This window comes from Muscardinus avellanarius (assembly GCF_963383645.1).
Source record: "Muscardinus avellanarius genome assembly, chromosome: 4".
NCBI lineage: Eukaryota > Metazoa > Chordata > Mammalia > Rodentia > Gliridae > Muscardinus > Muscardinus avellanarius.
Window position 1 is genome coordinate 18,754,958 of NC_137789.1, and position 26,858 is coordinate 18,781,815.

The window sequence follows — 26,858 nt, forward strand, 5'->3', positions numbered from 1 at the left end:
GACAGAAACTTAAAAGTCAACTATTGCAATCCTTATTTAAGAGAGAGAGAGAGAGAGCGTGTGTGTGTGTGTGTGTGTGTGTGTGTGTGTGTGTGTGTGTGTACAGTTGCAAAACCAATCTGAGTAGATATACCTTCTAGTAAAAAAGTTGGCAACGCACAGCTGACTCCTGCAGGCCAGATCCAGTGCTGCTGGCTTAGCCCTCTTCCCTCGCGGTGAGCAGGCAATCTCTAGTTCACCGAAGTCTCTATCACACTGTATAGGCTTCATACCCTGCGCCACACAGCCTGGTCCACGAGGGCATCTGTCACAACCACTGAGAACGCAGAGGAACGGGGCTCGGGGCCTGCTCCGGGGAAACCGTGCCTTGCGTAGTGATGGGACATGGTTTTATAATTTGCCTCTTGGACAAGAGCATATACTCTGCTGACTGGAAGGACCTGGTTCACTATAGAGTCTGCTTTGGAATCCCAGAGAGAAGAATTAATCTATATACTCTATACTTACTATATGTCAAGCGCTAGGCCAAGAACCTCACTTACATGATCTTACAGAATCCTTACATTAAGGCCGTGAGCTATTTCCACCCTTTGAGGGACGGGAGAGTAAAGGTCATGAAACCATGGGTGGCTGTTGGGGGCGGGGAGGGCAGCGGGCGGAGGCGGCCAGGGCATGCGGCCACAGACACTGGGCGCGGGGCAGGAGGGCTGTCAGCTGGCAAAGTCCCAGCGGCTGATCCTCATTTTTCCATTTTTTTAAAAAATGAGCCCTCAGTGACTAAAGTTACTGAAGTTCATGTTGGTCTTTGCAATGTGAGAGCCTAACACAGCTTCAAGTGTTTTCATAAAGGTTTTATTGTAAAAAGTTTATGAAGCCATTTGCAAGCCTGAAAGTATTAAAATTAAATAGAAAACATAATTGTTATGGAGATATGTTTCTATACAAAATGTTGGTCTTTATAGGAATTTAAAATAAATAATATAAAAATCAGTGCCGTTGATTGCAGATGGGTATCTCTCTGTGACTATCTCCGGGCTACACGCCCTCTAGGTAGCCAAAAGATGAGTGAGGGGCATGGTGTCGATTCCGAGCCTGTGCGGTGAGTCTCCAGCGAAGATTTCTCACTTTCTTGACAAGATCCTGTTCCATGCAGTCCCATTCTGTTGTTTTTCTACTTAGAGAAACTTGAAAACAAAATTTAAGATTACTAGCAGTTGAATTTTCTGATGTCAGCAAAACGCTATAGCATTTTTTTTTTTTTTGCAGTACTGGGGATGGAACCTAGGGGCATTCTACCTCTGAGCTACACCCTCAGCCCTTTTTTAAAATTCTATTTTGAAACAGGGTCTCACTGAGTTGCAAAAGGCCTCACTAAGTAGTGGTTGAGGCTGACCTTGAACTAAGGTCCTCCTAGCTCAGCCTCCCAAATGCTGAGATTTCAAGCATGTGCCACCAGGACAGGTTTATAGCATTTATTTTTAAAGTAAATGTGTTGCAAAAATCAATAATGGTGGACATTCTAAAAATCAAATTTCTTAAACAAAAAGCCTATAGGCCTACAGGCCAGATTACCTGGCCCTATGAAATTTTATTTACAAGCCAAATATTAATTTGTTGAATTGAGGGAATGCTTCCAGAGAACTTGGCTACATAAGATTATCCAGCATTTAAAATGTGTCAGTTAGGAATCAAGCTTGACTAAGTAAGAATGTGAGTTTTTTCAGAACAGTATGGTCCTAAAGCTTTGTGTGGTGGTGAATGCGTGTAATCCCAGCACTTGGGAGGCTGAGACAGGAGGATCACGGTTTGCAGACAGCCTCAGCTACTTAGTGAGGCCATTTGCAACTTGGTGAGACCCTGTTTCAAAATAAAGAATAAAAAACTGGGCTGGGGGTGTAGTTTGGAGGTAGAATGCCCCTGGGTTTCATCCCTAGTACTGCAACAAAACAAAACAACAGCAACAACAAAACCCAGTATGCTCCTCACTGTGATGCTTCATGTTAACGAGAACGGCTGTTCCAAGTCACACAATTATGAAATATATTCCATGACTACTTTCTCAATAATAAAATAAAGTGTTTTTAATAGCAGCTAATGCCAGAGGAGTCCAGAATCTAGACTAGACTAGTATAATTGTCCAAGTGTATTAGATGTTTCATATTGATTAGGAGGCTAAGTACTGGAACGTGCGCGGGGGGGTGGGGGGGGTGTGCTTTAAAATACTCTTTCTGCTGGGTGTGGTGGCACGCTTGTAATCCCAGCACTTGGGAGGCAGAGACAGGAGGATCGTGCAGGTTCGGAGCCAGCCGCACTGGCTTAAGAGACCCTGTTTCTAAATAAAAAAGTATAAACATAGGTCTGGAGTGTAGCCCAGAGGTAGAAGGGTTTCCAGAAACCACAGTACCACCAAAAAAAACAACAACAACAAAAAAGAAAATTCTTCCTGAAATTTAGTTATATTTCCAAATAATTAGCTTCAATTTCTGAAAAACGACTTTTTTCCTCCAAGGAATGAAACTTTTATGCTTTTTTTTTGTTTTGCTGCCAAATAACTGAAACTTAGCCAATTCTCGCACTCCATTTTGAAATTTAGGATTATCTAGTTAAAAGTTTTAAGTTTGAAGCTGGGTGTGGTGGAGCACGCTTGTAATTCTAGTATTTGGGAGGCTAAGACAGGAGGCTCACAGGTTTATCGCCAGCCTCAACAATTTAGTGAGGCCCTCCGCAACTCAGAGAGACTGTTTAGAAATTTAAAAAAATAAAAAAGGGCTGGGGGTGTAGCTCAGAAGTAGAATGCTCCTGTGTTCAATCCCCAGTACCATTAAAAAAAAAAAGCTTTATGTTCTAGTTGGGCAAGATGGTATATGCCGTAATCCCAGCTACTCCAGAGGCTGAAGCGTGAGAATATCTTAAGCCCAGGGATTTGAGATCAGCATGGGAAACATAGTAAGAGGAAAGAAGAAAAGTTTAAGTTCTGATGCATCAGAATAAAGAATAGTTCAGAATCTTTTGTATTTCACTTGATTCACAAATGACTTTTAGTTTAATTCATATTTTGGCATAGAATTTATAGGTGCGTATAAAAGTGTGACTTGGCAATTTTCTTTTTTTTTTTTGGTACTGGGGATGGAACTCAGAGGCATTCTACCTTTGAGCTACATCCCCAGTCCTATTTTTTAGTCTTTTTATTTTTTGAAACAGGGTCTCACTAAGTTGTGAAGGGCCTCACTAAGTAGTGGAGGCTGTCCGCGAACCAGGATCCTCCAGGCATTGCCTCCCAAATGCTGGGATTACAAGCGTGTGCCACCACATTCAGCCCAGCAAAAACATTTTATACAAGCATGATGGCACATGCTTGTAATCCCAGCATTTTGGAGGCTGAGACGGGGATTGCGATTCGCAGACAGCCTCAGCTACTTAGTGAGGCCCTCTGCAACTTAGTGAGATCCTGTTTTAAAATAAAAAATAGAAAATAGGGCTGGGAGTGTAGCTCGGAGGTCAAATGCCCCTGGGTTCCATCCTCAGACCCACAATGTATGTGTGTGTGTGTGTGTGTGTGTGTGTGTGTGTGTGTACACATACATATATATATATAATGACTAATATACTTAACTGGGAAAATAATTAGCTCCTTTAGGAGTTAATGCTTTGACAACCAGGGGAATTCTACTTCTGAGTTACAGCCCCAGCCTATTTTATTTATTTATTTATTTATTTATTTATTTATTTATTTATTTATTTGCGGTACTGGGGATGGAACCCAGGGGCGTTCTACCTCTGAACTTCACCCCAGCTCTATTTTTTATTCTTTACTTTGAAACAGGGTCTCACTGAGTTGCACAGGGCCTCACTAAGTAGCTGAGGCTGGCCGTGAACCGCAATCCTCTTGTCTCAGCCTCCCGAATGCTGGGATTCTATTTTTTATTTTGAAACAAGGTCTTGTTAGGTTGTAGAGAGTCTCGCTACATTGATAAGGCTGGTATCAAACTTGCGAACCTCCTGTCTCAGCCTCCCAAATACTGGGATTACAGGTGTGCACTGCCACACCTGTCTGGATGATTTCTTTAAGATGTTTCCATCCTGTCCCTAGCAGGGACACTCCTGCCCCCACTGCATCGAGTCCAGGATCAAGAGTCCCCATGCCAGAGGAAGTCAAGAAAACTCATACACATGATAGCCTTGAAAACGACCGTGAGAGTTCAGGATGTGAGCAGCTATTCATCTCAAATCTTAGCCTGTGACAGCCTTCTGCTAGAGCCCGGCTCAGTTTGGGGGCAGCAGTGCTGGTCGAGGGAAATATGGTGGTGTGCGCACATTCCACAGACCTTCATCTGGGTCCCGTCTTTCTACCAGCTGGAAATCTGAGAGACTCTGGAGCCTCTATTTTAGGGTTCTCACTCTCCACACCCTGGAAAAATGGCATCGATGTGCTAGAGATACCACAAACTGTCATTTCCTCAAATATTGTTAAGTATAAAATTACAGAGGAAACATTTGCTGCTTGTCAACGTACGCGGTGCTGAGGAATCCGTTTTAGAAAAGTCACTTAATTGTGAAGTTCTGGGCCAAGAGCCGGAGGCAACCCGTTTATCCTGCAGCCGGGGCACATCTGTGTCAGGGAGAAGAGATGGGAGGATGTTAGAAGGAGCAGAAAGCCTGCATTAGCGCCGCGTGGTCCCTGCTAAACTAAGATTGTCAAGGATGGTTCAAGCCTCTTTTCTTCTCCATTCTGAAAAGAACAGTGCTACCACTCAGACGGCAAGGAAAGTGTAGTTGGTGAGGATTAAGAGCCCTGCTGAAGTTTTGGTAACATCTTTAAAAAGTGTCTTCAGCTAAACCCAAGTTAACATAGCTCAAAAATACAGCTGTCAGGGTAGGGTTCCCAAAGGCTCAGTGTTTTCTGAAGTGTGGCTAGCAAGGCTTCGCCGAGAACTCTTGCGCGTGCCTAATGGCAGTGTTCAGCAGGTGAGAGCGGCCGGCCCCGAAGCCTTCCCTGAGCAGGAAGCACGGCAGGGGTCTCGCACGCACTCTATCAACTGCTCTGGCCTCAGAACCCACAAGCCGCCTTCAGCGGTGTTCCTACTGTCCCCTAAGCCCTGAAGCTTCACATCCACTAAGAACCAGAATCCCTTTCCAAGGTGTCATCCTGCTGGGCGACATCCTAGTGCACGCAGGTCTGTAAGCCCAGGACTTGGGAGGCTAAACCAGGAGGACTGCAGGCTCAAGGACCACAAGATGCTCAGCAACCCAGTGAGACCCTGTTTCAAGAAACAAAAAATAAAAAGGGCTGGGGAGCTCGTAGGCAGAATGCCCTGGGTTTAATCTGCAGTACCCCACCCCCAAAAGAACAGCATCCCCTAGTGCTTTCTGCCTTTCTGCCCCCACCGCAGGCCCAGGCCTGCAGGCGCTGCCGAGCCCAGCTCTTGGGGACACGCGAGGGGAAGGGCCTCTCTGACGCATTACGTTGCTGCCTTTACCTGGTCTCCAGAACTTTGGCGAATGGCTTTACTTCAGAGTTTTAGCTCAATGAGTCATTACGGCAAATGGGACTAATTACCAGATGACTCACCTGCACTGGTGGGAGAGTGGAACGGGAACGTGTGAGGGAGGTGGGAGGCGCATCCGTGCTGCTGCAGAGCAGGCTTTCTGGTGAGAGCAACGCTGCTCCCCAGCCTGCCCAGCCCCGACCTCCCAGCTCCTCCCAAAGCCAGACCTCAGCGCTCCTCCCAAAGCCAGCCCGCCAGCGGCCCTGAGTCCATTTTCCCCAAAGGGCCGACCTGGAAACAGTATTTCTGTTCAGACAAACAAAGGTCCCCTCCTGCCCTCAGCAATGTTCAAACACTGTCTGAGCTGATCTACCTGGGAAACTGAAGGGTACCTCTAGTTTCCCAGCTCTGCCCCGAGGAGCTACTGAACTGAGCTGGTGTAACTACCAAGGTAGACTGCGCTTGGTGAGGTGCTGGGAAGGGCATATTAAAAAACAAACAAACTGTACTTTATAAAAAAAATAGTATGTTCTAAATGTGACAAATTAAAAACAAAACAAAACTGGGGTTGAACCCTAGGGCATGCTAACTCTGAGCTATACCCCCATTTCTTTTCAAACAAATTTTTATTTTATTTTATTTTTTGGTGCTATTGGGGGTGGAACCCAGAGGCTTTCTACCTCCGCACTATCCTCCCAGACCTATTTTCTATTTTATTTGGAAACAGGGTCTCACTAAGTTGCTGAGAGCCTCACTAAGTAGCTGAGGCTGGCTTCGAACCTGTGCGATCCTCCTGTCTCAGCCTCCCAAGCGCGGGGATTACAAGCGTGCGTCACCACGCCCGGCTCAAACAAATTTTTATTTTGAAACAGGGTCTTGCTAAATTGTTGCTACTAGCCTCAAAACGGTGGTTCTCTTGTCTCAGCTTCTGAAGTGCCGGGATTACAGGCGTGAGCCACCACGCCTGGCTTAACTACAAATTTGCAAACATATAGAATTCAGTAAAAGCACATCGACAACGAGGCATCATTTCGTGCCTTGATCCTCATTTGGCCGCACTGCACGTTTCTGGACCTGGGATTCCAGGGGGGGTAAGACATGAGCCATGACAGTTACCATGACAGTCTGCCTTGGGGAAGATAAGGAGAACTTGCCACTGCTAGTAAAGATTTGATACTAGTCAAAATTTTTAAGTAAATCATCTGCGGTCACCGCCACATTCTTGTCCGCTTCCCTTCCCAGCACCTTCCCTCCAAGACCTGAGTGAGGAGCCTCGATAAGACCCTGAGCAAAGCTGGGCGTGGTGGCGCACGCTTGTAATCCCCGCCAGAGGCTGAGACAAGAGGATCGCACGGGTTCGAAGCCAGCCTCAGCTACTTAGTGAGACCCTGTTTCCAAATAAAATATAAAAAAGGTCTGGGAGTATAGCCTGGAGGTAGAAAGCCTCTGGGTTCTACCCCCAGTACCACCAAAAATAAATAAATAAATACCCATTCATTATATTAAAAAAAAAGACCCTGAGCAGACGCCTCCTAACTGTAGTTTAGGATCGCATGAGTGTGACTAAGCTTATACACGCTGATGAAGGAAATGACTGAACGATCTTTAGACGTTTACTTTTAAAAACTGGATGTTGAATAACAAACTCCCTCTCTGGTGAGCCATAGGCGGGTTAAATGCGGGCAGCGTGGGGAGAAGCCATGTGGGGCAGAGGGCCAGCGTGCAGAGGGCTCCCGGTGAGGCCCTTTCTACAGCTCCTCATGTTCTTCTCCCAAATACAATGGCTCTTGAAAACCCTCAAAGGTTTCCTTTGGTTTTGTAGTGTTTTATTTTTCTTTCTGATAAGTGTGAAAGGGCCAGCTGCAGAGCTTTGTAACTGGTGGAAGCCAGATTTATTTATTTATTTATTTATTTATTTATTTATTTATTTATTTTGGTGGTACTGGGAGTGGAACCCAGGGACTTTTCTACCTCTGGGCTATACTCCCAGACCTATTTTCTATTTTATTTGGAAACAGGGTCTCACTAAGTTGCTGAGAGCATCACTAAGTAGCTGAGGCTGGCTTCGAACCTGTGCGATCCTCCTGTCTCAGCCTCCCAAGTGCTGACATTACAAGCGTGCGCCATCACGCCTGGCTTGGAAGCCAGTTTTAAATATTTGTGTACAGAGTAACACTCTATTCTGGTTCCCTAAGTACTACGTTTGATGCAATCTGGGACCACTAAACCCCAAGTGTGAGAGGTAACGAGGGGATTCAAAAGTAGGCATGATTAAATGATGATACCATACAACTTAGATTTTCACCTTTCAAATTTGTGAAATAAGTAACACACAGCTGCATTATTCATGAAGCCAAAAAGTGGAAACAACTCAATTGTCCATCAACTGATGAACGGATGAAAAATTACAGAATACCTATACAATAGAATATTATTCAGCAATAAAAAGGAATAAAATATTAATTCATCCTGTGTGATCAAAGCTTAAAACATTATGGCAAGTTAAAGAAGCTAGACACAAAAGACTACGTATTGTATAATTCCATAAATGACATTTCCTGAAGACAAATCTAGAGACAGAAAGTAGATTCGTGTTGCCAAGCGCTGGTGGGTGAGGGAAGATGGAAAGTGAATGCTGATGGTGCAGGGTTTATTTGGGGGCATCAAAAATGTTCTAAAAGCTGGGTATGGGGGGCACGCTTGTAATCCCTGCCCTTGGGAGGCTGAGACAGGAGGGTTGTAGGTTTGTGGCCAGCTTCAGCTACTTAGTGAGAACCCTGTTTCAAAATAAAAAAATAAATTAGGGCTGGGGCTGTAGCTCAGAGATAGAATGCTCCTGGGTTCAATGCCCAGTACAAAAAAAAAAAAAAAAAATAACAACAACAAAAAAACATTGTGCGGACAGTCACATTGATCTGCTCTGAGTAACACAACAACAGTGTACGCTGTAAACAGGTAAACTGTATGATTTATGAATTATACATCAGCAAAGCTGTGATTTAAAAAGTAACGCATACCCATTATGAAAGACTAAATTGAAACAGAGTAAAAGTTCTGTATCTGTCCTCTATTTTAGAATTTTAAATTATAATTTTGATTTTTCAGTTGATTTCACTGTAAGCTTTGTACCCAAGCCTAAAGTTTGATTAGCTCCTTTAAGAAGATTCTCATGGTGTAGCCAAGAGCTGGGGGATGAGGGAAGATGGAAAGTGAATATTTGGGGACATCAAAAATGCACTATGCACCTATTTTTATGAGATAGACTAGAAACAGCACTCTGGGAACAAACCACAGCCCAGAAGATGAAGAGGAGTCAAGGCCATGGGTCTCTGGGATAAAGCAGGGTGCTACTCAACAGTGCAAGCCCAGGAGGAGCCCCTCACCCACCTTCCCCGCCCAAACACACAGAAACTGCGATTACCTTGGGGCTGAGCAGAATTTGAGTCACGGCGTCAAAACACACTGCGGACATCCACTCACCTTTATGAAGCGGATCTTCAGCGTGTTCTAAAGCAGCGTTCATCTCCTGTGTTAAAAACCACTTTCTAGATGTGTCCGAAAGGAAAGCATTCTTTTCTGATCTCAAATACATCTCTTTGTCTTCAGCTTCCTTCCACTACATGCAAGTGATTGGAGAAGAAAAGATCATGTCAAGATGGTGGCGATGCGTGCTCTCATGGTGGAAGAGCCTTTGGGTTTTCTGCGCTCCTCCCTCCTCCCGTCCTGGTGTGCGCACTGTTTGGTATCATGGAAACTGGGGTGTGCGTGGCAGTTTCTCTGTGGAAGAGCCCTAAGAGCAGAGGCATGCTAACACTCAGTAGCTGAGCGCCAATGAGGCCACAGCGAGGTCCCAACTGGTATTGAAATAACCATTCCATGTTTCAAATTCTGAGACTAAGCTTTTTTTTTTTTTTTTTTTTTTGTGGTACTGGGGATGGAACCCAGGGGCATTCTACCTCTGAGCTACACCCTCAGCCCTATTTTTTATTCTTTATTTGGAAACAGGATCTCACTGAGTTGCAGAGAGCCTCACTAAATAGTAGCTGAGGCTGTCTGCAAACAGCGATCCTCCTGTCTCAGCCTCCCAATGCTAGAAAGGCGTGCGCCACCACGCCCAGCTTTCACTAAGCTAGTTTTATAGTAATGGAAATTAATTTCTACTTTATTTGAAAGCTATTCCTTAATAACAAAGTCCACAAAATGCAGAGAATTAATTATTTGCTCAGCTCTGTTACATACCTGGATCACAAGAAAGTCAAGTAATCTCTCTTTGCCCCAGTGAGAAAACAATCATCCCAAAATTAGCTCAGAGGGTAACTAAAGTAATAGATTTAAAATAGGTAATAGGAATAGATTAAAAAATCCCAAGATTTACCAATGTTCTAGAAATGCTACAGCTTTTACATGGAAACATGTATATAATTTTTATGAATAAATCCTAATTCATTAAATAAAAACATTAAAGAATCATAAAAAACGAGGGCCAGGAAAGACCACAGAAATGCAGCCTTTTTGTGTTACTGATAAGAGCTTCGAGTCTGCCTGATCACAAAGAAGCACAGTAGTGAGGTTAGCTCAAGACCCAGACACACAAGAGCCCTTACAGTGGCGCTCAGCCTGCTCTCCACTGTGCTATTTCACCCAAGATCAGTAGCACCAATTTTCATACCGTCTAGCCTAGTGTCAACACCCTTACCTGAAGGACGGCCTACCCCAGGCTCCCCGAGGCGGAGAGGCTCAGTGTTCCGGGCACCCACCCCCAGCGCCCCTTCCCAAGCCCTTCTTTCCTGTGTTTCAGCGGGAGTTAAAGAGAGGACCCACACCCCTGGGAGGGGCGGGAGGATGACTCTGGAATGTGGCTTGATGGGGATACATGTGAGAAGCCAGCGTGCAGAATTGACATAGGAGAGACCAGAGAAAGGAAGGAGCCGCACAGGAGCCGCTCGGGGAGCAGTGCAGAACCTCGGGCTGCCAACTCCACGCTGCTCTCTAGTGAAAAGATGTTTCTATCCTGTTAATAGTGGCTGTTATTTCGGGTTTGGTTACTAGCAGCTACGGTTCACTATCTTTTAGGTTGTAAGTATAAATAGTTGGGTAAAGTCAGGCATGGTGGCACACTCCTAATAACTCCAGCTACTCAAGAGCTGAGGCAGGAGGATCGCAAGTTTGGGGCCAGCCTGGGGAACTTAGGAAGACCCTGTCTCAAAATAAAAATTTTGAAAAATGGTGGGGGATGTAGCTCAGAGGTAGGATGCTCCTGGGTTCAATCCCTGGCACCAAAAATAGAGAAAAAAAATAAGTGGGACACATGAATATAAATAAGAAAGAGGTTTATTCACTTTAAGTAGCATCAATATTAGATGACTTCTATGAAAAAATGCCCATTGAAATTAGATTATCTTTTCCAAAGTTTATTTGGTTGGTTTTGTCACCTATGTTCTATCAAAATGTAAATACTTAACGCACTAAACATTTATAAATTATTCTTACCTTCTCGGCTTCCTCTTTCACCATTGCATTCAGTAGCTCTATTTCTTTCCTTCTGTTTTTCCGAAGGAGTTTGGCTACTTCCTGATAACATTCATGTCGTTGTAGATCATCACATCTCTGCTTATATAAAGTTTGAATTTGCCAGTCGGCATTTAGGCATGCTTGTTCAGCTTTTGCCAAATTCTCTTCAATTATCTAAGATAAAGTTGTGAATTTCAGAAATGAGGCCAGACTCTGTGAAATTAGGATCTATCTGCTCAAGTGTCTACCCCAGCGTCCAGGACAGCTGCTAGTAACTCTGGTTGCTTGTTCCACTCACCCGGGAGTACTGAAAACAGACTTCCGGGCTCCACCACACACCCATGAAATCCTCATCTCGAGCAGCTGGACACTGGTGCTTTACAGAGCTCCGAAGTAATGTACAGCACAGGGTGAAAACGCCCAGGCTAGGGGGCAGCGAGACGCAGCCACTTAAGTTGTCAATGCTATGACAAAGAGTCCAAGGAGTCCAGTTTTCTATAAACTGGACAAAAGCCTCTAAGAAGAAAATAGTGGGATATTTTGGGGGAAATCAGCTAAGGGATTGTTGCAGAACAGAAGGTCTCTCTTTACTCCTTATACTATTACTGGTTTTTGGAGTAGGGCCAGCTCTGAGCATATACTCATTTAACATTTTGTTAAGAGAATAATAAAGTGTTTTTTTTTTAATGTATCAAGTTCTATTTCAATTCACTTGTCAGCATTTTTGAAAGGGTATTCTCTATCAATAAATTCTATAAAATAAGTGTGTAAGATTTTCTTAATGATTCACAATGTAAGATACTCTCAAATTTGGCATATAAACTCTTCTAACTTTTGGATACCATTTCAATATTTACTTGACCCTCCTCCATTTATTTATTTATTTATTTATTTATTTATTTATTTATTTATTTATTGGTACTGGGGTTAAAACCCAGGGGCATTCTACTCTGAGCTACCCAGCCCTATTTTTTGTTCTTTATTTTAAAACAGGGTCTCACTGCGTTGCAAAGGGCCTCACTAAGTAGCTGAGGCTGTCTACCAACCCCAATCCTCCTGTCTCAGCCTCCCAAATGTTGGGATTACAAGCGTGCGCCACCACGCCCAGATGACCATCCCCCATTTTACTAAATAACAATGATTAGTATTCTGAATATACTTTGGAAGTGCTAGCTTACATACCAGGAACGATTTGATGTTCTGCAATTTTACCCACTCAGGGAGAATTCATTTTCCCTTTTTTTGTCGTACTTGGGATTGAACCCATGGACATTCTAACTCTGAGCTACACCCCCAGTCCTATTTTATTTTTTATTTTTATTTACTTATTTATTTTGCAGTACTGGGGATGGAACCCGGGGCATTCTACCTCTGAGCTACACCCCCAGCCCTATTCTTTATTTTTTTTGAAACAGGGTCTCATTGAGTTGCAAAGGGCCTCACTAAGTAGCTGAGGCTCTCTGTGAACCGTGATTCTCCTGTCTCAGCTCCCTAGTGCTGGGGTTACAAGGGTGCGCCATCGCGGCTGGCTTTTTTTTTTTTTTTTTAGTTTATTTTGACATAGAGTCTTACTAAGTTTTATGAGGCTAGCCTGAAACCTGCAGTCCTCCTGCCTCAGCCTTCCAAGTTACTGGGATTACGCGTGTACCACTGTACCCGGCTACAATTTCTTTTTCTTTTATTTTTTTGCAGTGCTGGAAATCAAGCCCAGAACACAGCCCCTGGTAGGCGTGCTCTTCCGCTGAGCTGTATCCCCAGCCACTTGGTGAGAATTGCTGAGGCAGAGCACGGTTAGACAGTATAGTTTGTAAAGTTGCTATTCCCTCTGTGTTTTGTGATAGGTTTTAAGAGTTTCAAAGGATATAAAAGATATCTATATATGACTACCAATAGAGTAAGCATTGTGTAAATAAATAAAGCAATGTGAGTTCTAGGAACTGTGACAAATGAAGCAAAGAAATTAATCTGCTCAGCTTCACAAGGTTTTATTTTAATTTTTTTCTCTTAAAAGGATGACGATGGAGATCCACCTTCTCCGTGTACGGTGCGCTCAGCACATGTTTACCTTCTGAGTCTTTCGGCTCTGAAGCCGGTCGGTTTCCATCAGCTTACGAAACATGTGATCTTCAAGAGCCACTTTTCGTCTATAGGCATCAGCATCTTCTCGAATTTCTTTTGCAAAAGCTTCTTGATTTCTAGTAAGATTCTGTTTAAAGAAATTCTGGTGTATTTAATAATGCTTCAAAGAAGAATGATATGTACTGAGCAGATATTTGCTAACTGAATTCCCGAAGGTTCAGATTCAAAGTGCTTTCCAGTTCTAGCCCCATGTATCTCACAGGGTCCTTGGAAGATTAATGTTGAGGGCTTGTGCTCAGGATGCTCAGGATCAGAACATCAGATTTGAGCTTTCTGGATCTGGGATGCTGCATCGTCTTTACTAGTTGAGCATCCTTAACCTAGAAGTCTGAAATGCTCTGACATTTGAAACCTTGTGACCATCAAGATAGCACGTGTTGGCTATTACGGCATTTCCGATTTTGGGTTTTCTGATGAGGGATAATCAACTTATATTGCAATAATTCACAGTTACTATGATACAAATGTAAGAAAACTTAGTAAACTGGTAAAAGATCCTGAGGCAAAGTCTGGAGCTCACATCTGGTGCTGCAGACACCACACTAAGCTGCTACCGAAACATGAATTAAAGAATTACGACAGACTGGACGTTCAGACACTTGGCTACTTTACAATCCTGGGTGATACTATATTCTGCTTCAAAAGTGAGTAAAATGAGCATTAAGGAACCGTGAAGAATTACAGCGTAAAAAGGGGTTGCTTTTCTTACACTGGAAATAATTGATTTATACCTTCTCGTAAAGTCTTCTTTGTGATTCGAGTTCCAGTTGTCTCATTTCTAGGTCTTTAGCTGTGGTAGCAATTTCTTGATCTCTCATTTGTACCTATGTCCAAACAACAAACTGTGAATATCAAAAAGAACTGACAAGCCAGAAGCAGTGGCACATGCCTGTAAGTCATGGTCCTCGAGAGGCTGAGGCCGGAGAGTCATAGGTTTGAGGCCAGTCTAAACAACGTAGTAAGACTCTAGGCTTTTTGTGCGTGTATGTGTGTGGTGCTGGGGGTTGAGCCCGGGGCGGTCTTCCTCTGAGCTACACTAGCAGCCCTATTTTATTTTGAAACAGGGTCTCACTAAGTTGCACAGGGCCTTGGTAAGTTGCCGAGGCTGGCTGTGAGCCTGTGATCCTCCTGTCTCAACCTCCCAGGTAGGATTACAGGTATGTGCCACCTAACCTGGCCAGATTCTAGTTTCAAAATAAAAAATAAAATAGGGCTCAGAGAGAAAACACCCCTGGGTTCAATCATCAGTACAAAAAGAGACGTCATCAAACACTATACTAGAAGTAAAACTGAGCAATAGTAGGATGCGCAAAGATACACTTTCAAGGGATAAAGGCAGCACAGGCCCATGTATCTTAAGGAGGTAACTGGAAAAGCAGCTAGCTCAAAGAACAGTGACAGCTGAGAGACAGACAACAGGTCTGACACTGCATATACTGCTGTATGAGTTTCAGTTACTGAAGCTCTTCTGCTTATAATCTTCAGAGACGCAAACAGCTATGTGCCTCAGCACACACAGGTCCACTTGGCTTGCTGCTAACAGATGCCAGACACCTGTGTCACCTTGGACTCAGCCCGCTTTCCCACTAGACCTGAAGGAACCTCTGCAGCCGGGCAGGGCAAGAGCACAAGGCGAGAGCAGGTGGCTGGAAGGGCAGGCGCAGGCCCGATGGTCTGCTCAAAGGACTCTGGGATTCTCTGTCCAAAAAACAACTCACTGTATCTCAAGAGTTTGGAATAAAAACATAAGAGTTCTGAGCCTGTATCATGTTTGGGGACGAACACGTATTCTTTTAAAATAGTGAAATATTAATGTGATCCACTAGATGATAATATTAAAAAACAGATTAGAGAGCCGGGCGTGGTGGCGCACGCTTGTAATCCCAGCCTTTGGGAGGCTGAGAGCGGAGGATCATGGTTTGCAGCCAGCCTGAGCTACTTAATGAGGCTCTTTGCAACTCAATGAGACCCTGTTTCAAAATAAAGAATAAAAAAATAGGGCTGGGGGTGTAGCTCGGAGGTAGAATGCCCCTGAGTTCCTTCCCTAGTACCACAAAAAACAAAACCAAACAAAACAAATCTGATTAGAAAAAGATTGTTTCCCTATTTCACAATCAACACAATAGTTCACTGACATACTTTTATTTCTAGAGAAATAGCCATCAAGAACACTGGCCGATTTGACTAACTTTCCTGGTATTTCTTTAATATTTAATCACTAATGAAAGACAACAGAGGGTAAGAACAGGTGAGGGTTAAAGTATATAAAATGAAAGGAACTATTGGTATTCCTGTGGACTCTAGGAGTATTATTTACTTTGAATGTGTTTATTACTTTGTGTGTATGTGGTTCTGGGGACTGAACCCAGGGGTAGTCTACTTCTAAGCTACACCCTCAGCTCTATTTTATTTTATTTTTTTGGTGGTACTGGGGTTTCTGGAAGCCCTTCTACCTCCAGGCTACACTCCCAGACCAATTTTATATTTTTTTATTTGGGAACAGGGTCTCTTAAGCCAGCATGGCTGGCTTTGAACCTGCACGATCCTCCTGTCTCCACCTCCCAAGCACGGGGATTACAAGCGGGCGCCACCACACCTGGCTATTTTATTTTATTTTGAAACAGGGTCTCACTAGGTTGATGAGAGTCTCATTTTTGCTGAGGCTGTCCTCGAACCCGCAATCCTCCTGTTTCAGCCTCTCAAGTACTGGGATTACTAGCGTGCACCACTGTGCTCAGCTACTCGTTACATCTAAACGAGAGTACATGGAGATGACACGTGAGTACCGGGATTAAGAATGGCCAACCTTTCTTTCAATTTCATCGTCCAGCCTCCGTAGTTCCATTTCACGCTGATCCTGCTGAAGCTTCAGGAAGCGCCGTCGCGCAGCGTCTTGTAAGTGTATTTCCTTCATTTTCAGCTCCCTTTTCACAGCAGCTAGTCTAAACACAAGATACACCGAGAGGAACAAAGGGTTTCCTGATACAGATCTAACTTTTCCCAATGGCTATAGCCTACATTTCGCCAACTTAACTGGTGCCACTGTCACACAGCTGTGTTTATATTATTAATTTTTTTGTGGTCCTGGGGAACATGCTACTGAGCAACACCTCCAGCCCCTTAAAAAATCTTCTGACAGTCTTGCCAAGTTGTGGAGGCTGGCCTCAAGCCTGCAATCCTCTTCCTGTTTCAGCCTCCCAAGTACTGGGATTATAGGAGTGCACCACCACTCCCAGATAACTATGTGTATATTATATACATGAAAGATGCCAAATTATGTAAGTCTATGTTCATGAAGATGACAAGTTGTCCTCATGCACCACAGCCTTTCCTTTTTCTTTTCTTTTTTTGCGGTACGGGAATTAAACCCAGAGACATTCTACCTCTGAGTTACATGCCCAGCCTTATTTTATTCTTTATTTTGAAACACGGTCTCACTAGGTTGCGGAGAACCTCACTAAGGTGCTGAGGCTGTCCGCGAACCTGCAATCCTCCTGTCTCTGCCTCCCAAGTGTGCGCCACCTCGCCCAGCTCTCACTCTCCTTTTCATACTCAATCTTCTAACAGGTCTCCCAGTCAGATCATTTCAATACGGTCATATCTACACTTTGAAGGAAGAATGCCAAAAATGTTCCAATGTTGCCTAACATGGTATATGCTTATTCTTTTAGAATTTTAGTAGAAAGCCAATAGTTCAGTTCTGTAATTCCTTTTAACCTACTTTAGGAATCTGTTTCATAAGCTCACATCTAAGAACAAGAAACAATGAACACTTAGAGAAGTGAGTTTCCCAACAATTAGGTCAAGTTTGTTTATCTCATAATTTTAATTAATTTAAACATTTTTACCTTTAACATACAATTGAATCATAACTTACTACCTCTTTCTCTATTCTTTTTTTTCTAAACTCTATTTTTTATTGGTACACTGTATTCACACATCATAATGGGATAAAAAAATACTTTTGTAGACATACATGCACACATCACCCAGTTAGCCCCTACCCGATCCCTACCCTGTTCCCTCCCCATCCCTCCTTCCCATGCTTGGCTTAGTGGTTGACATCTAGTATTATAGCAATTTATCCAAAATAAACAATGATAATCTCAAATAACAGTTTCATTTGTCTGATACCAAGCTTTTGATGACTTAAATATAACATTTCAATATTTCTTTCTGCTTTCTTTCTTACCAGAGAATATTTTTTTCTTTTTTTGTTTTTTAGGTGAAACTATCATACATTTATTTATTTATTTTTCAGAAAAAATCTATCCTAATATGGAATATGGGCTTTAGATACCCAAAATGATCTCGAAAAAGAACAAAGCTAGAAGATGTATATTTTTTTATTTCAAACCTTATAAAGCTACAATAATTGAAACAGTATAGTACTGTTGTAAAGGCAGATATATAAACCATTGGAGTTAAATAAAAGCCTAGAGATAAATTCTTCTATATACTGTCAAGTTATTTTTGAAAAGGTTTCCACGAACATTTGGTGTAGGAAATAATCTTTTAACTAAATATTGTTGAAAAATAATAATTACATGAAAAAGAATAAAATTGGACCCTTACCTAACACCATATACAAATATTAACTCAAAATAGATAAAAGACCTAAATATAAATCTTAAGACTATAAACTTTTAGAAGAAAATCTGGGTCATAAAACCTCACAACATTGAAATTGGCAGTGATTTCTTGGATATGATTTCAATGGCACAGGCAACAGAAAGGTAAACAAACTCCCTAAAAAGTAAAAAAAAATTGTATATCCAAAGACAATGTAAACAGAGTTAAAAGTTACTGATAGAATGCGATAAAATATTTCCAAAGACTATATCTGAAGGTATATTGATATTCCAACTAGAAATCCTAAAAATTAGCAAAATAAAAGCAAACAATACAATTTAGAGATAGGTAAAAGACTAACACAATGAATCTCCACAGATAACCAATCTTAGTTGTCTGTTGGGTGGAAAATCTTGTTTCTCTGGTTCTGGTGTGTGTTACCTATTTCTTCTTTGTAGAAGAAATTTCTTCTTTGAGTATTTTCTCTAGCGCTGGCTTTGAAGACATAAATTCCTTCAGTTTCTGTTTGTCATGGAAGCTTCTTATTTTTCCATCTAATTTGATAGAAAGTTTTGCTGGGTAGGAAATTTTTGGCTGGAAGTTGTTTTCTTTCAGAGTTTGGAATACGTTACTCCAAGCCCTTCTGGCTCTCATGACTTGGTTTGGGAAGTCTGGAGTGATTCTAATTGGTTTGCCTCTGAATGTCACTTGGCCCTTTGTTTTTGTTGCCTTTAAGATTCTCTGCTTGGCTTCCACATTGGTCATTTTGACAATTTTGTGGTGTGGGGATCCTCTTCTCCGATCCTGTCTAAAGGGAGTTCTATAAGTTTCCTGGACCTGTGTATCGACCTCTTGTTCTATGTTTGGAAAATTTTCTGCTATTACTTCCTTGAAGAGATTGTTGATCCCTTTGGTTTCACCTTCTTTTCCCTCCTCTATTCCAATTATTCTTAGGTTAGCTCTCTTAAAATGGGCCCATATTTCTTCAATGTCAGATTCCTGCTGTCAGATTTTTTTTTCTAAATTAGAAAGTATGCATTCATTTTTGGATTGCTCATCTTCTAAGAGCGAGATTCTATTCTCCATGTGGTCTAATAGGTTGTTTGTACTTTGCATTGAGGCCTTTACTTCGTTAATTGCATCCTTTATCTCTTTTTGGCTCTCTCTGAATTCTTTTCGAAACACCTCTATTATTTCTACAGTTATTTTCCTGATTTGATCTTCTAGAAATCTCTGAATTTCTGTTTTATCAGGTTCTGAAATTGTGGGGTTGTGGGCATTCATTGCTCCATTGTTATTCCTCTTTCCCATGATTTCGGAAGTTTGTGCCTTCTCTGGGTTCTTCCCTTGGGTCACTACGACTTCACTTAAGGTGCTCTGGATCTTGAGTCTGTGGTATCTCAGTCCCCACTACTCCTTTACTGGGTTGTATCGCAGAGTCTTACACCCAGGGAGTCAATCGAGGCTGCTTTAGACCATGGGTGGTGCCAGGTTGGGCGTTCTCCTATGGTGTGATATCTCTGCCACTGCCACTCCCCACTGGGTCAAGTCCCTGGGAGTGCAGTACTGGGATTTCTCCTCCAGGGGCCGCAATTTGACTCACTGTTGTTGAGTGTGCTGATGGAGCTGTAGTGGACTTGGTGAATTTGCTGCTGCTGCCGCCGGTGGCAATATGACGCCGCTGCCACACCCTCGGCTTTGAGACTGGTATATTTCTTCTCTGGTTTTGAGCTGCGCTCTGAGTCCCTGCAGGGTGTGCTGAGCCCAGCCACTGGGAGCTTTAGATGCTCCCTGCGCCGAAAAATCTGCCGAATTCCGCCCGGCTGATCTGCAGCAGCTCACCTCGGCTCGCTGTCCACCCCTCCTCTCTGGAGCTTGGTGGGCTGTTGAGTGCGTTGGTCTAGTGCCGTCTGGTGAACTCGCCACTGCTACCGGCAGTAGGGCGCTTCTGTTGCGTCCTCGGCCGTGAGGCCGGCGTATCTCCTCTGTGGCTCTGAGCTCCGTTCTGAGTCCCGCTCCTCTCTGGGGCCTGGTGCTGAAAGGGAAGATGGCGTTCACGCTGCTCCATGCTGCGGCCGGAGCTGCAGCACTGCAGTCTGGTTTCTTTCTGGTGTCTCATTTTTCCAGCCCTCTTCTTCTCTGTCCCTTGTAATTACATTTTTGTTTCTCTGCTGATGGTGTTTTCTGGCTATGAAAGGCTCTGATTGTGTGGTAATAGAGATTGGTTGTTAGTGAGGCTCGTAAGCCCCGCTTTTCTCTGTCACCATCTTCCTGGATGTCTTCTTTCTCTATTCTTTAAAGCATTACATGCATAATGAGATAAACGCTCTGTCTCAACTGTCAGGTCACAGTTATATTTAAAACACAATTTAAAAGAATCATACTCCACTAGAGGTGATTTACTCAGCATTCTAGTATAAAGCATTTCTGCCTACCATAGGATGATGTTTCTAAATAATGCCCATAAAGGTACATTAAATTTTCTACTATATATGAATAATCAGTGCAATGTTATATTCAGTGTAGCTTCAGGCTTATATTCTATTACACACCAATTTTTTAAAAAGTGATATATTTTCTTTTGTGCATGTGTGGTACTGGGGATGGAACCCAGGGGCACTCTACCTCTGAGCTACACCCCTGCCCTATTTTTTTTTTTTTTTTTTTTGGTGGTACTGGGGTTCCTGGAAACCCTTCTACCTCTGGGCTACACTTCCAGACTTATTTTTATACTTTTTTTATTTGGAAACAAAGTCTCTTAAGCCAGCACGGCTGGCTTGAACCTGTGCGATCCTCCTGTCTCCGCCTCCCAAGTGCGGGGATTACAAGCGTGCGCCACCACGCCCAGCTCACCCTTGCCCTATTTTTTATTATTTATTTTGAAACAGGGTCTCACTAAGTTACAAAGGGCCTCACTAAGTAGCTGAGGCTGTCTGTGAACAGTGATCCTCTGGTCTCAGCCTCCCAAATGCTGGGATTACAAGCCTGCGCCACCACGCCCAGCTCATATATTTTCTTTTTATTAACTATTTGCTTAATGGTAAATTAAGGTGGGCGATTCTACATATAGTATTGTTTCTAAATGAGAAAGTAATAATTATTCAGCCAACTTCTATGTCTGACTTTTTCATAGAGCAAAGATGTACCTCTGCCTTTGCTGTGCCATCTTCTCTTCCTCTTGCAGAAGCATCTCTCTCCGTGTTTCTTCTGCTTTCCGAAGCAGTTCTTGTTTCTCGTACCACGCTTCGTCGTCAAGTCTCTGCTGGTCTACTTCAGCTTGCATGTCTTCAACTGTCTGCCTTCAGGAGACAATATTTATTATGATGAAAATGGAAATAGGAAAACCAAGTAGTGTAGACCAAAAAATAACCAAGATATAAAATGTATACCCGATTAATGTGTAATGTCTGATTTTACGTTCAGGTTAAGAATAAAATATCTTTAAAAAAAATCTTCAGCCTTCCAAATCTGATACAAATACTTAAGAATTTAAATGTATTTTTCATTAAAACTTTGCTTCTATTGAAAACATTTCGTTTCTATCAAAGAACAACTATTTAATGATCACCTTTCTCTCAAGTAATCCAACTCATCATTCCTTATTCTTTCTCGCTCCTGTGTCTGATAGTCCACGATAAACTTTGGGTATTGGTTGAACACTGGATACTGCCCCTTTGTCAGGGCCACAAAAACACCCAGCATGCTCTCGGGATGGATGTTAGCAGGTGTGGTCTCCATGAGATGGTAAACTTCTCTAATCACAACATTTATATCCAGGTTATTCCGGTGGTGGAAAAAATACTGTAAGAAAACTTGATATTTAAATCAAGATTCACTTAACAAAGCAATTATATGATAGAATTAAAACAAAAGTAAAAAATGTAAATGTGAATCTACTACTAAGATTCACTTAGGCTTCTTTAAGTTTGTTTAAAAATAGAAATTAAATTTGATATATTTACAATGTCACAACAATATTATGAAATTCTTTTTTTTGGTGGTACTGGGGGTGACACCCAGAGGCTTTCTACCTCCGGGCTATACTCCCAGATCTTTTTGTATATTTTATTTGGAAACAGGGTCTCACTAAGTTGCTGAGAGCCTCACTAAGTAGCTGAGTCTGGCTTTGAACCTGTGCGATCCTCCTGTCTCAGCCTCCCAAGTGCGGGGATTACAAGCGTGCGCCACCACGCCCGGCTATGAAATTCTAAAGTCAAACTTATATATTAACTCAAAATGAAAGCTTCTATTATAGTAGAAAAAGAATGCTTCAACAATGGAAAAATCTCTTTCTTCATGGATTTTTTAAAAATTCAAAACCAAGAGTCAGGTGTGGTGGCCCATGCTTGTAATCCCAGTACTTTGGGACGCCGAGACAGGAGAATTATAGGGTTGAAGCCAGCCTCAGCAACTTAGTGAGGCTCTCAGCAATTTAGCAAGACCCTATTTCCAAATAAAAAACAGAAAAATAGGTCTGGAGGTATAGCCTGGAGGTAGAAGGCCCCTGGGATCCCGTATCTATCTATCCCCCTTCCCATATCCATACCCGCATCAAAATCTAAAATAAGTAAATTGGAAAATAAATTAGCCTTTGAAAATAAGTTAGCTTGACTGTTTAAAAAAATCTGAAATGAGAGCGAGGTGTGGTGGCACATGCTTGTAATCTCTGTACTTGGGAGGCTAAGAAAGGAAGATTTGGTGGACAACCTTGGCTACTTAGTGAGGCCCTCTGCAACTTAGTGAGACCTTGTTTCAAAAGTAAAAAAATAAAAAAATTGCATTGTGGAAGTAGCTTGGACTTAGAATGCCTCTGGGTTCAATCCCAGCATCACGAGAAAAAAAAAAAAAAATCTGAAATGGTTTCATATAATCTTACTCTGATGGCAATATACATCAACATATGTTGCATATACACAAACAAAACCTGCAACAAATTCATCTCAAAAGGAGACTCTGTGTGTGTGTGTGTGTGTGTGTGTGTGTGTGTGTGTGGTATTGGGGATTGAACCCATCGGGCATTTCTACCTCCGAGCTACCTCCCCAGCCCTGATTTTTATTCTTTATATTGTAACAGGGTCTCACTAAATAATTGAGGCTGGCTGTAAAGCTATGATCCTCCTCTCTCAGCCTGCCAAGTACTGGGCTTACAAATGTATGCCACCTCACTCGGCTTATTTTTTATTTTGAAACATGAATCGGCCTCAAACTTATGGTCCTCCTGTCTCAGTTTCTCAAGTACTGGGATTACAGACATTCACCACCTCACCCAACTCAATCACTATACATTTCTAAATTGTCCTACATCAAAAAAAATTTTAATGTTGTCTATCTTTTTGTACTCTTCTTATAAGTTTGCTCTTAATTATTTATCATTTTCCTTTTTTTTCAGTACTGGGATTGAACTCAGGGCCTTCTACCTCTGAACTACACCCCCAGCCCTATTTTTTTCTTCTTTATTTAGAAACAGGGTCTCACTAGCTTGCAGAGGGCCTCACTAAGTAGCTGAGGCTGGCCGCACACCACGATCCTCCTGGCTCAGCCTCCCAAGTGCTGAGCCACCACGTCTGGCATGTTTGCGCTTAAAATACACTAAACTAAAGCCAGGCGTGGTGGCACACACTTGTAATCCCAGCATTCGGGAGGCTGAGACCAGAGGTTCGCGGACAGCCTCAGCTACTTAGTGAGGCCATCTGCAACTTAGTGAGACCCTGTTTCAAAATAAATAATAAAAAATTGGGCAGGGGATGTAGTTCAGAGGTCGAATGGCCCTGGGTTTCATCCCCAGACCCGCAAAACAAAAACAAAACAAACAAAAACACTATTAAAAAAAATACTTCCAATGCTTTCTTTCAGTTTACTTTTCTGCCAAACTTCAAAACTCTCATAGTCACTATTTTGCATGTAAAATAAACATCCAGATGGGCCACTGATAAGATCATGTACAGAATAAAAAACTACTAACGTGTTTAAAAATAGCACAAAATTAGGGCTGGGGATGAAGTCTCATAGCAGAGCTCTTGCCCAGTCAGAGGCTCAGTCCCGAGCACTGACAGAGAAAAGGCACATTTTTATGAGTCTTTCCTGATGCTATGCTTATGACAGCCTGCTGTTACTGCATATGTAACTGTCTACAGACCGCCGATGATGAGGCTCGGGCCAACTTGGAATCCATCAGATTCCTATCACTTCCGGATATACAAAACATATCCAATCAATAAATGTATTTTCAATTGAAAAAATTGAAATCTGAGAACTTCTTCTTCAGGGTATTTACCTCAAAATCATCCTTAAGAGTACAGTTGAGCAGAGGAGCTCTGGAACACATGTTGTAGGCCACCACCGTCATCAGGAGGAAGGATGGATGGTTGGAAAAGACATTATCAAATAATTTGAGCCACTCCTCTCTTGTCAGTACTTCTGAGAACACAGTTTCAAGAAGAGGCCATGCATACAGCTAAAAATAAACAAGGAACACATCATTAGTTTTCTAAGGAAAAATCAAGAGTCATTTAATATTTTCTTACATGTAAGCAATGAAAGTCATAATATTAAATACATAATTAGGGAAAGATTATTTTTGTGGGTCTGGGGATGGAACCCAGGAGCATTTGATATCCAAGCTACACCCCCAGCCCTATTTTTTATTACTTATTTTGAAACATTCTCTCACTAAGTCGCAGAGGACCTCACTAAGTAGTAGCTGAGGCTGTCCTCGAACCGTGATCCTCTGGTCTCAGACTTCCGAATGCTGGGATTATAAGCGTGTGCCACAACGCCTGGGTAGAACTACCTTAATTTAAACTCTCATTATAGACTTCCATGAAAGTAGTTTAATGAAAAAGAATGAGATACTATTAAAAGTACAAAATGTAGTATGTTATTTATTTATTTATTTATTTATTTATTTATTTATTTATTTTATTTATTGTGTGTGATATTGGGGCTTGAACCCAGGGATGCTTTACCACTGAGCTATATCTCCAACCATTTATTTATTTATTTTTTATTTTTTTGTGGTACTGGGGATTGAGTCCATGGGTAATATACCTCTCAGCTCTATTTTATTTTTATTTTGAAACAAAGTCTCACTAGGTTGAGGAGTCTTACTATTTGCTAAGGCTGTCCTCGAACCTGCAATCCTCCTGTCTCAGCCTCCCAAGTACTAGGATTATAGGAATGTACCACTATCCCAGCTTATTTTGAGACAGAGTCTTGCTAAATTGCCCAGGCTGGCCTCAAACTTACTTTCTACCTTGGCTTCCTGAATAGATGGGATTATAGGTGTGTCCCATCATGCCTAACTTACTATGCTTTTTATTATACCCGTTCACAAAATGCTATTTAAATCAGAATTAACAAAAGCTCCCAAAATAAGTTATGTTACCCTAAACACCTGGTATGCCTTACCTGGGAAGTTACATCACAGTCTATGAAGTGCTGCAGCAGTTCCTTGTCATGAAATGCCAAAACATTTTCTATCATACTAAGAATATTGATGGGAGGGTTAGGGAAGTATTCAAACCAGTGTTGACACCAATTGACTACAAAGGGGAAAGAGAGAAAGTTTATCTTTACCTTTCTATCAAAAGACTTTGTAGTTTCTAAATGTATCCACTCTTTATGTCAGCAACATGCCCACAAATGAACGAATAAGAGAAAACAACAAGATGTTTAGAATTCCACGTTACGATGGTACCTTAGGTATACAGAAACTTTTGCACATTTCTTCAGAGTAATAAAGAAATATGTGTCAGTACACACACACACACACACACACACACACACACACACACACACACGCCTTTCCAATGTATTCCTGATCCTAATTACAGTCCATTCTGATTCCTGCAGCTTGTTTTGTCAGTCTCCTGATTAACGAAAGGTCCCAATGAAGTCTTCACTAAATGTGCTCAGTGTTAACATGCCAATCTCCTGGAATCTATCAATGACACTGTTTTGGTAAACATGTCCTTGAAAATCATGTTCAAAATAAATTCTGAAACAGGGTCTCACTGGGTTGCAAAGGGCCTCACTACGTGGCTGAAGCTGTCTGTGAACGGGACCCTCCTATCTCAGCCTCCCAGAGGCTGGGATCCGCGCCAGCAGCATTCTCTGCAGCAGAATCCACAGCCGGCTTAAACTCCCTGTGCTGCGTAACCAGTGCAGTCCCCAAAGATTTGTCTCAAAAGATCACTGGTTTGTTTTGTTTAGGAGCCTATGTTTAACCTCTCCTTTACTTCTTAACTTATGCATTTTTACTTTAAATACAAGCTGAGTATCCCTTATTTGAAATGTCTGAGACTAGAAGTATTTTAGATTACAGTTTTTGGATTTTGGAAGATTTTACCAGGTGAGCATCCTTAATCCCAAGGTTGAGAATGCTCCAAACTCTGAAAATCCAAAAGAATCATGTTAGTACTCTAAAAGCTTCAAATTGTGAAATCTGGATTTTCAGAGTAGGAATGCATAACCTGAACTGAATCCCGATTTCATCCTGCTGTGTGTGTGGGGGGGTGTTCTAGGGATTGAATCCAGGGGCATTCTACCTCTGAGATACTCTCCCGGACCTTTGTTGTTGTTTTGAAACAGGGTCTCCTTAGGTTGCTGAGAGTTTTACTACTTGCTGAGACTGTCCTCAAACATGCAATCTCATCCTCCCAAGTACTGAGATTACAAGTGTGAGCCACCACGCCCAGCCCTAGTTTCATCCTTTGATATTAAGATTTCCTACCTCAATTGGCAAAAGAAGGCTATAATAGCAGAATATTTTATTATATATGGTTTGTTTCAGTTATGAATTTTTGTTATTTCATATATTATCAAGCACTTAAATGTGAACTATTAATTAAATCATAATGAAATCTTGTAAATACTAAGCTTAAAAAAGCATTTCAGCTTCTTTAAACTGCTGCTTTTATTATTTATTTATTATTTTATACGATACTAGAGATTGAACCCAGGGGCATTCCACCTCCAAGCTATATCCCCAGCCCTATTTTTTATTCTTTATTTTGAAACAGGGTCTCACTAAGTTGTGGAGGGCCTCAGTAAGTAGCTGAGGCTGGCCGTGAACCTGCGATCCTCCCGCCTCAGCCCCTGAAGTACTGAGATTACAAGTGTGTGCTACCATACCTGGCTCTAAACTGCTGC

At 42.1% G+C, this 26,858-nt stretch overlaps 1 protein-coding gene across 1 annotated transcript in view; it reads right to left on the reverse strand.

The window, feature by feature from the left end:
* Positions 1-26,858, reverse strand: part of TBC1D31 (TBC1 domain family member 31) — a gene marked incomplete at both ends in the record, with an annotated part of 71,191 nt that overhangs the window by 3,525 nt on the left and 40,808 nt on the right. The window contains 12 exons of the mRNA XM_080694722.1: positions 273-403; positions 4,514-4,609; positions 5,570-5,627; positions 8,908-9,102; positions 10,977-11,171; positions 13,063-13,203; positions 13,868-13,960; positions 15,943-16,078; positions 20,855-21,007; positions 21,277-21,509; positions 23,983-24,162; positions 25,116-25,249. Coding sequence (XP_080550848.1) covers positions 273-403; positions 4,514-4,609; positions 5,570-5,627; positions 8,908-9,102; positions 10,977-11,171; positions 13,063-13,203; positions 13,868-13,960; positions 15,943-16,078; positions 20,855-21,007; positions 21,277-21,509; positions 23,983-24,162; positions 25,116-25,249 — 1,745 coding nt within the window. The remainder of the gene's footprint in view (positions 1-272; positions 404-4,513; positions 4,610-5,569; positions 5,628-8,907; positions 9,103-10,976; positions 11,172-13,062; positions 13,204-13,867; positions 13,961-15,942; positions 16,079-20,854; positions 21,008-21,276; positions 21,510-23,982; positions 24,163-25,115; positions 25,250-26,858) is intronic.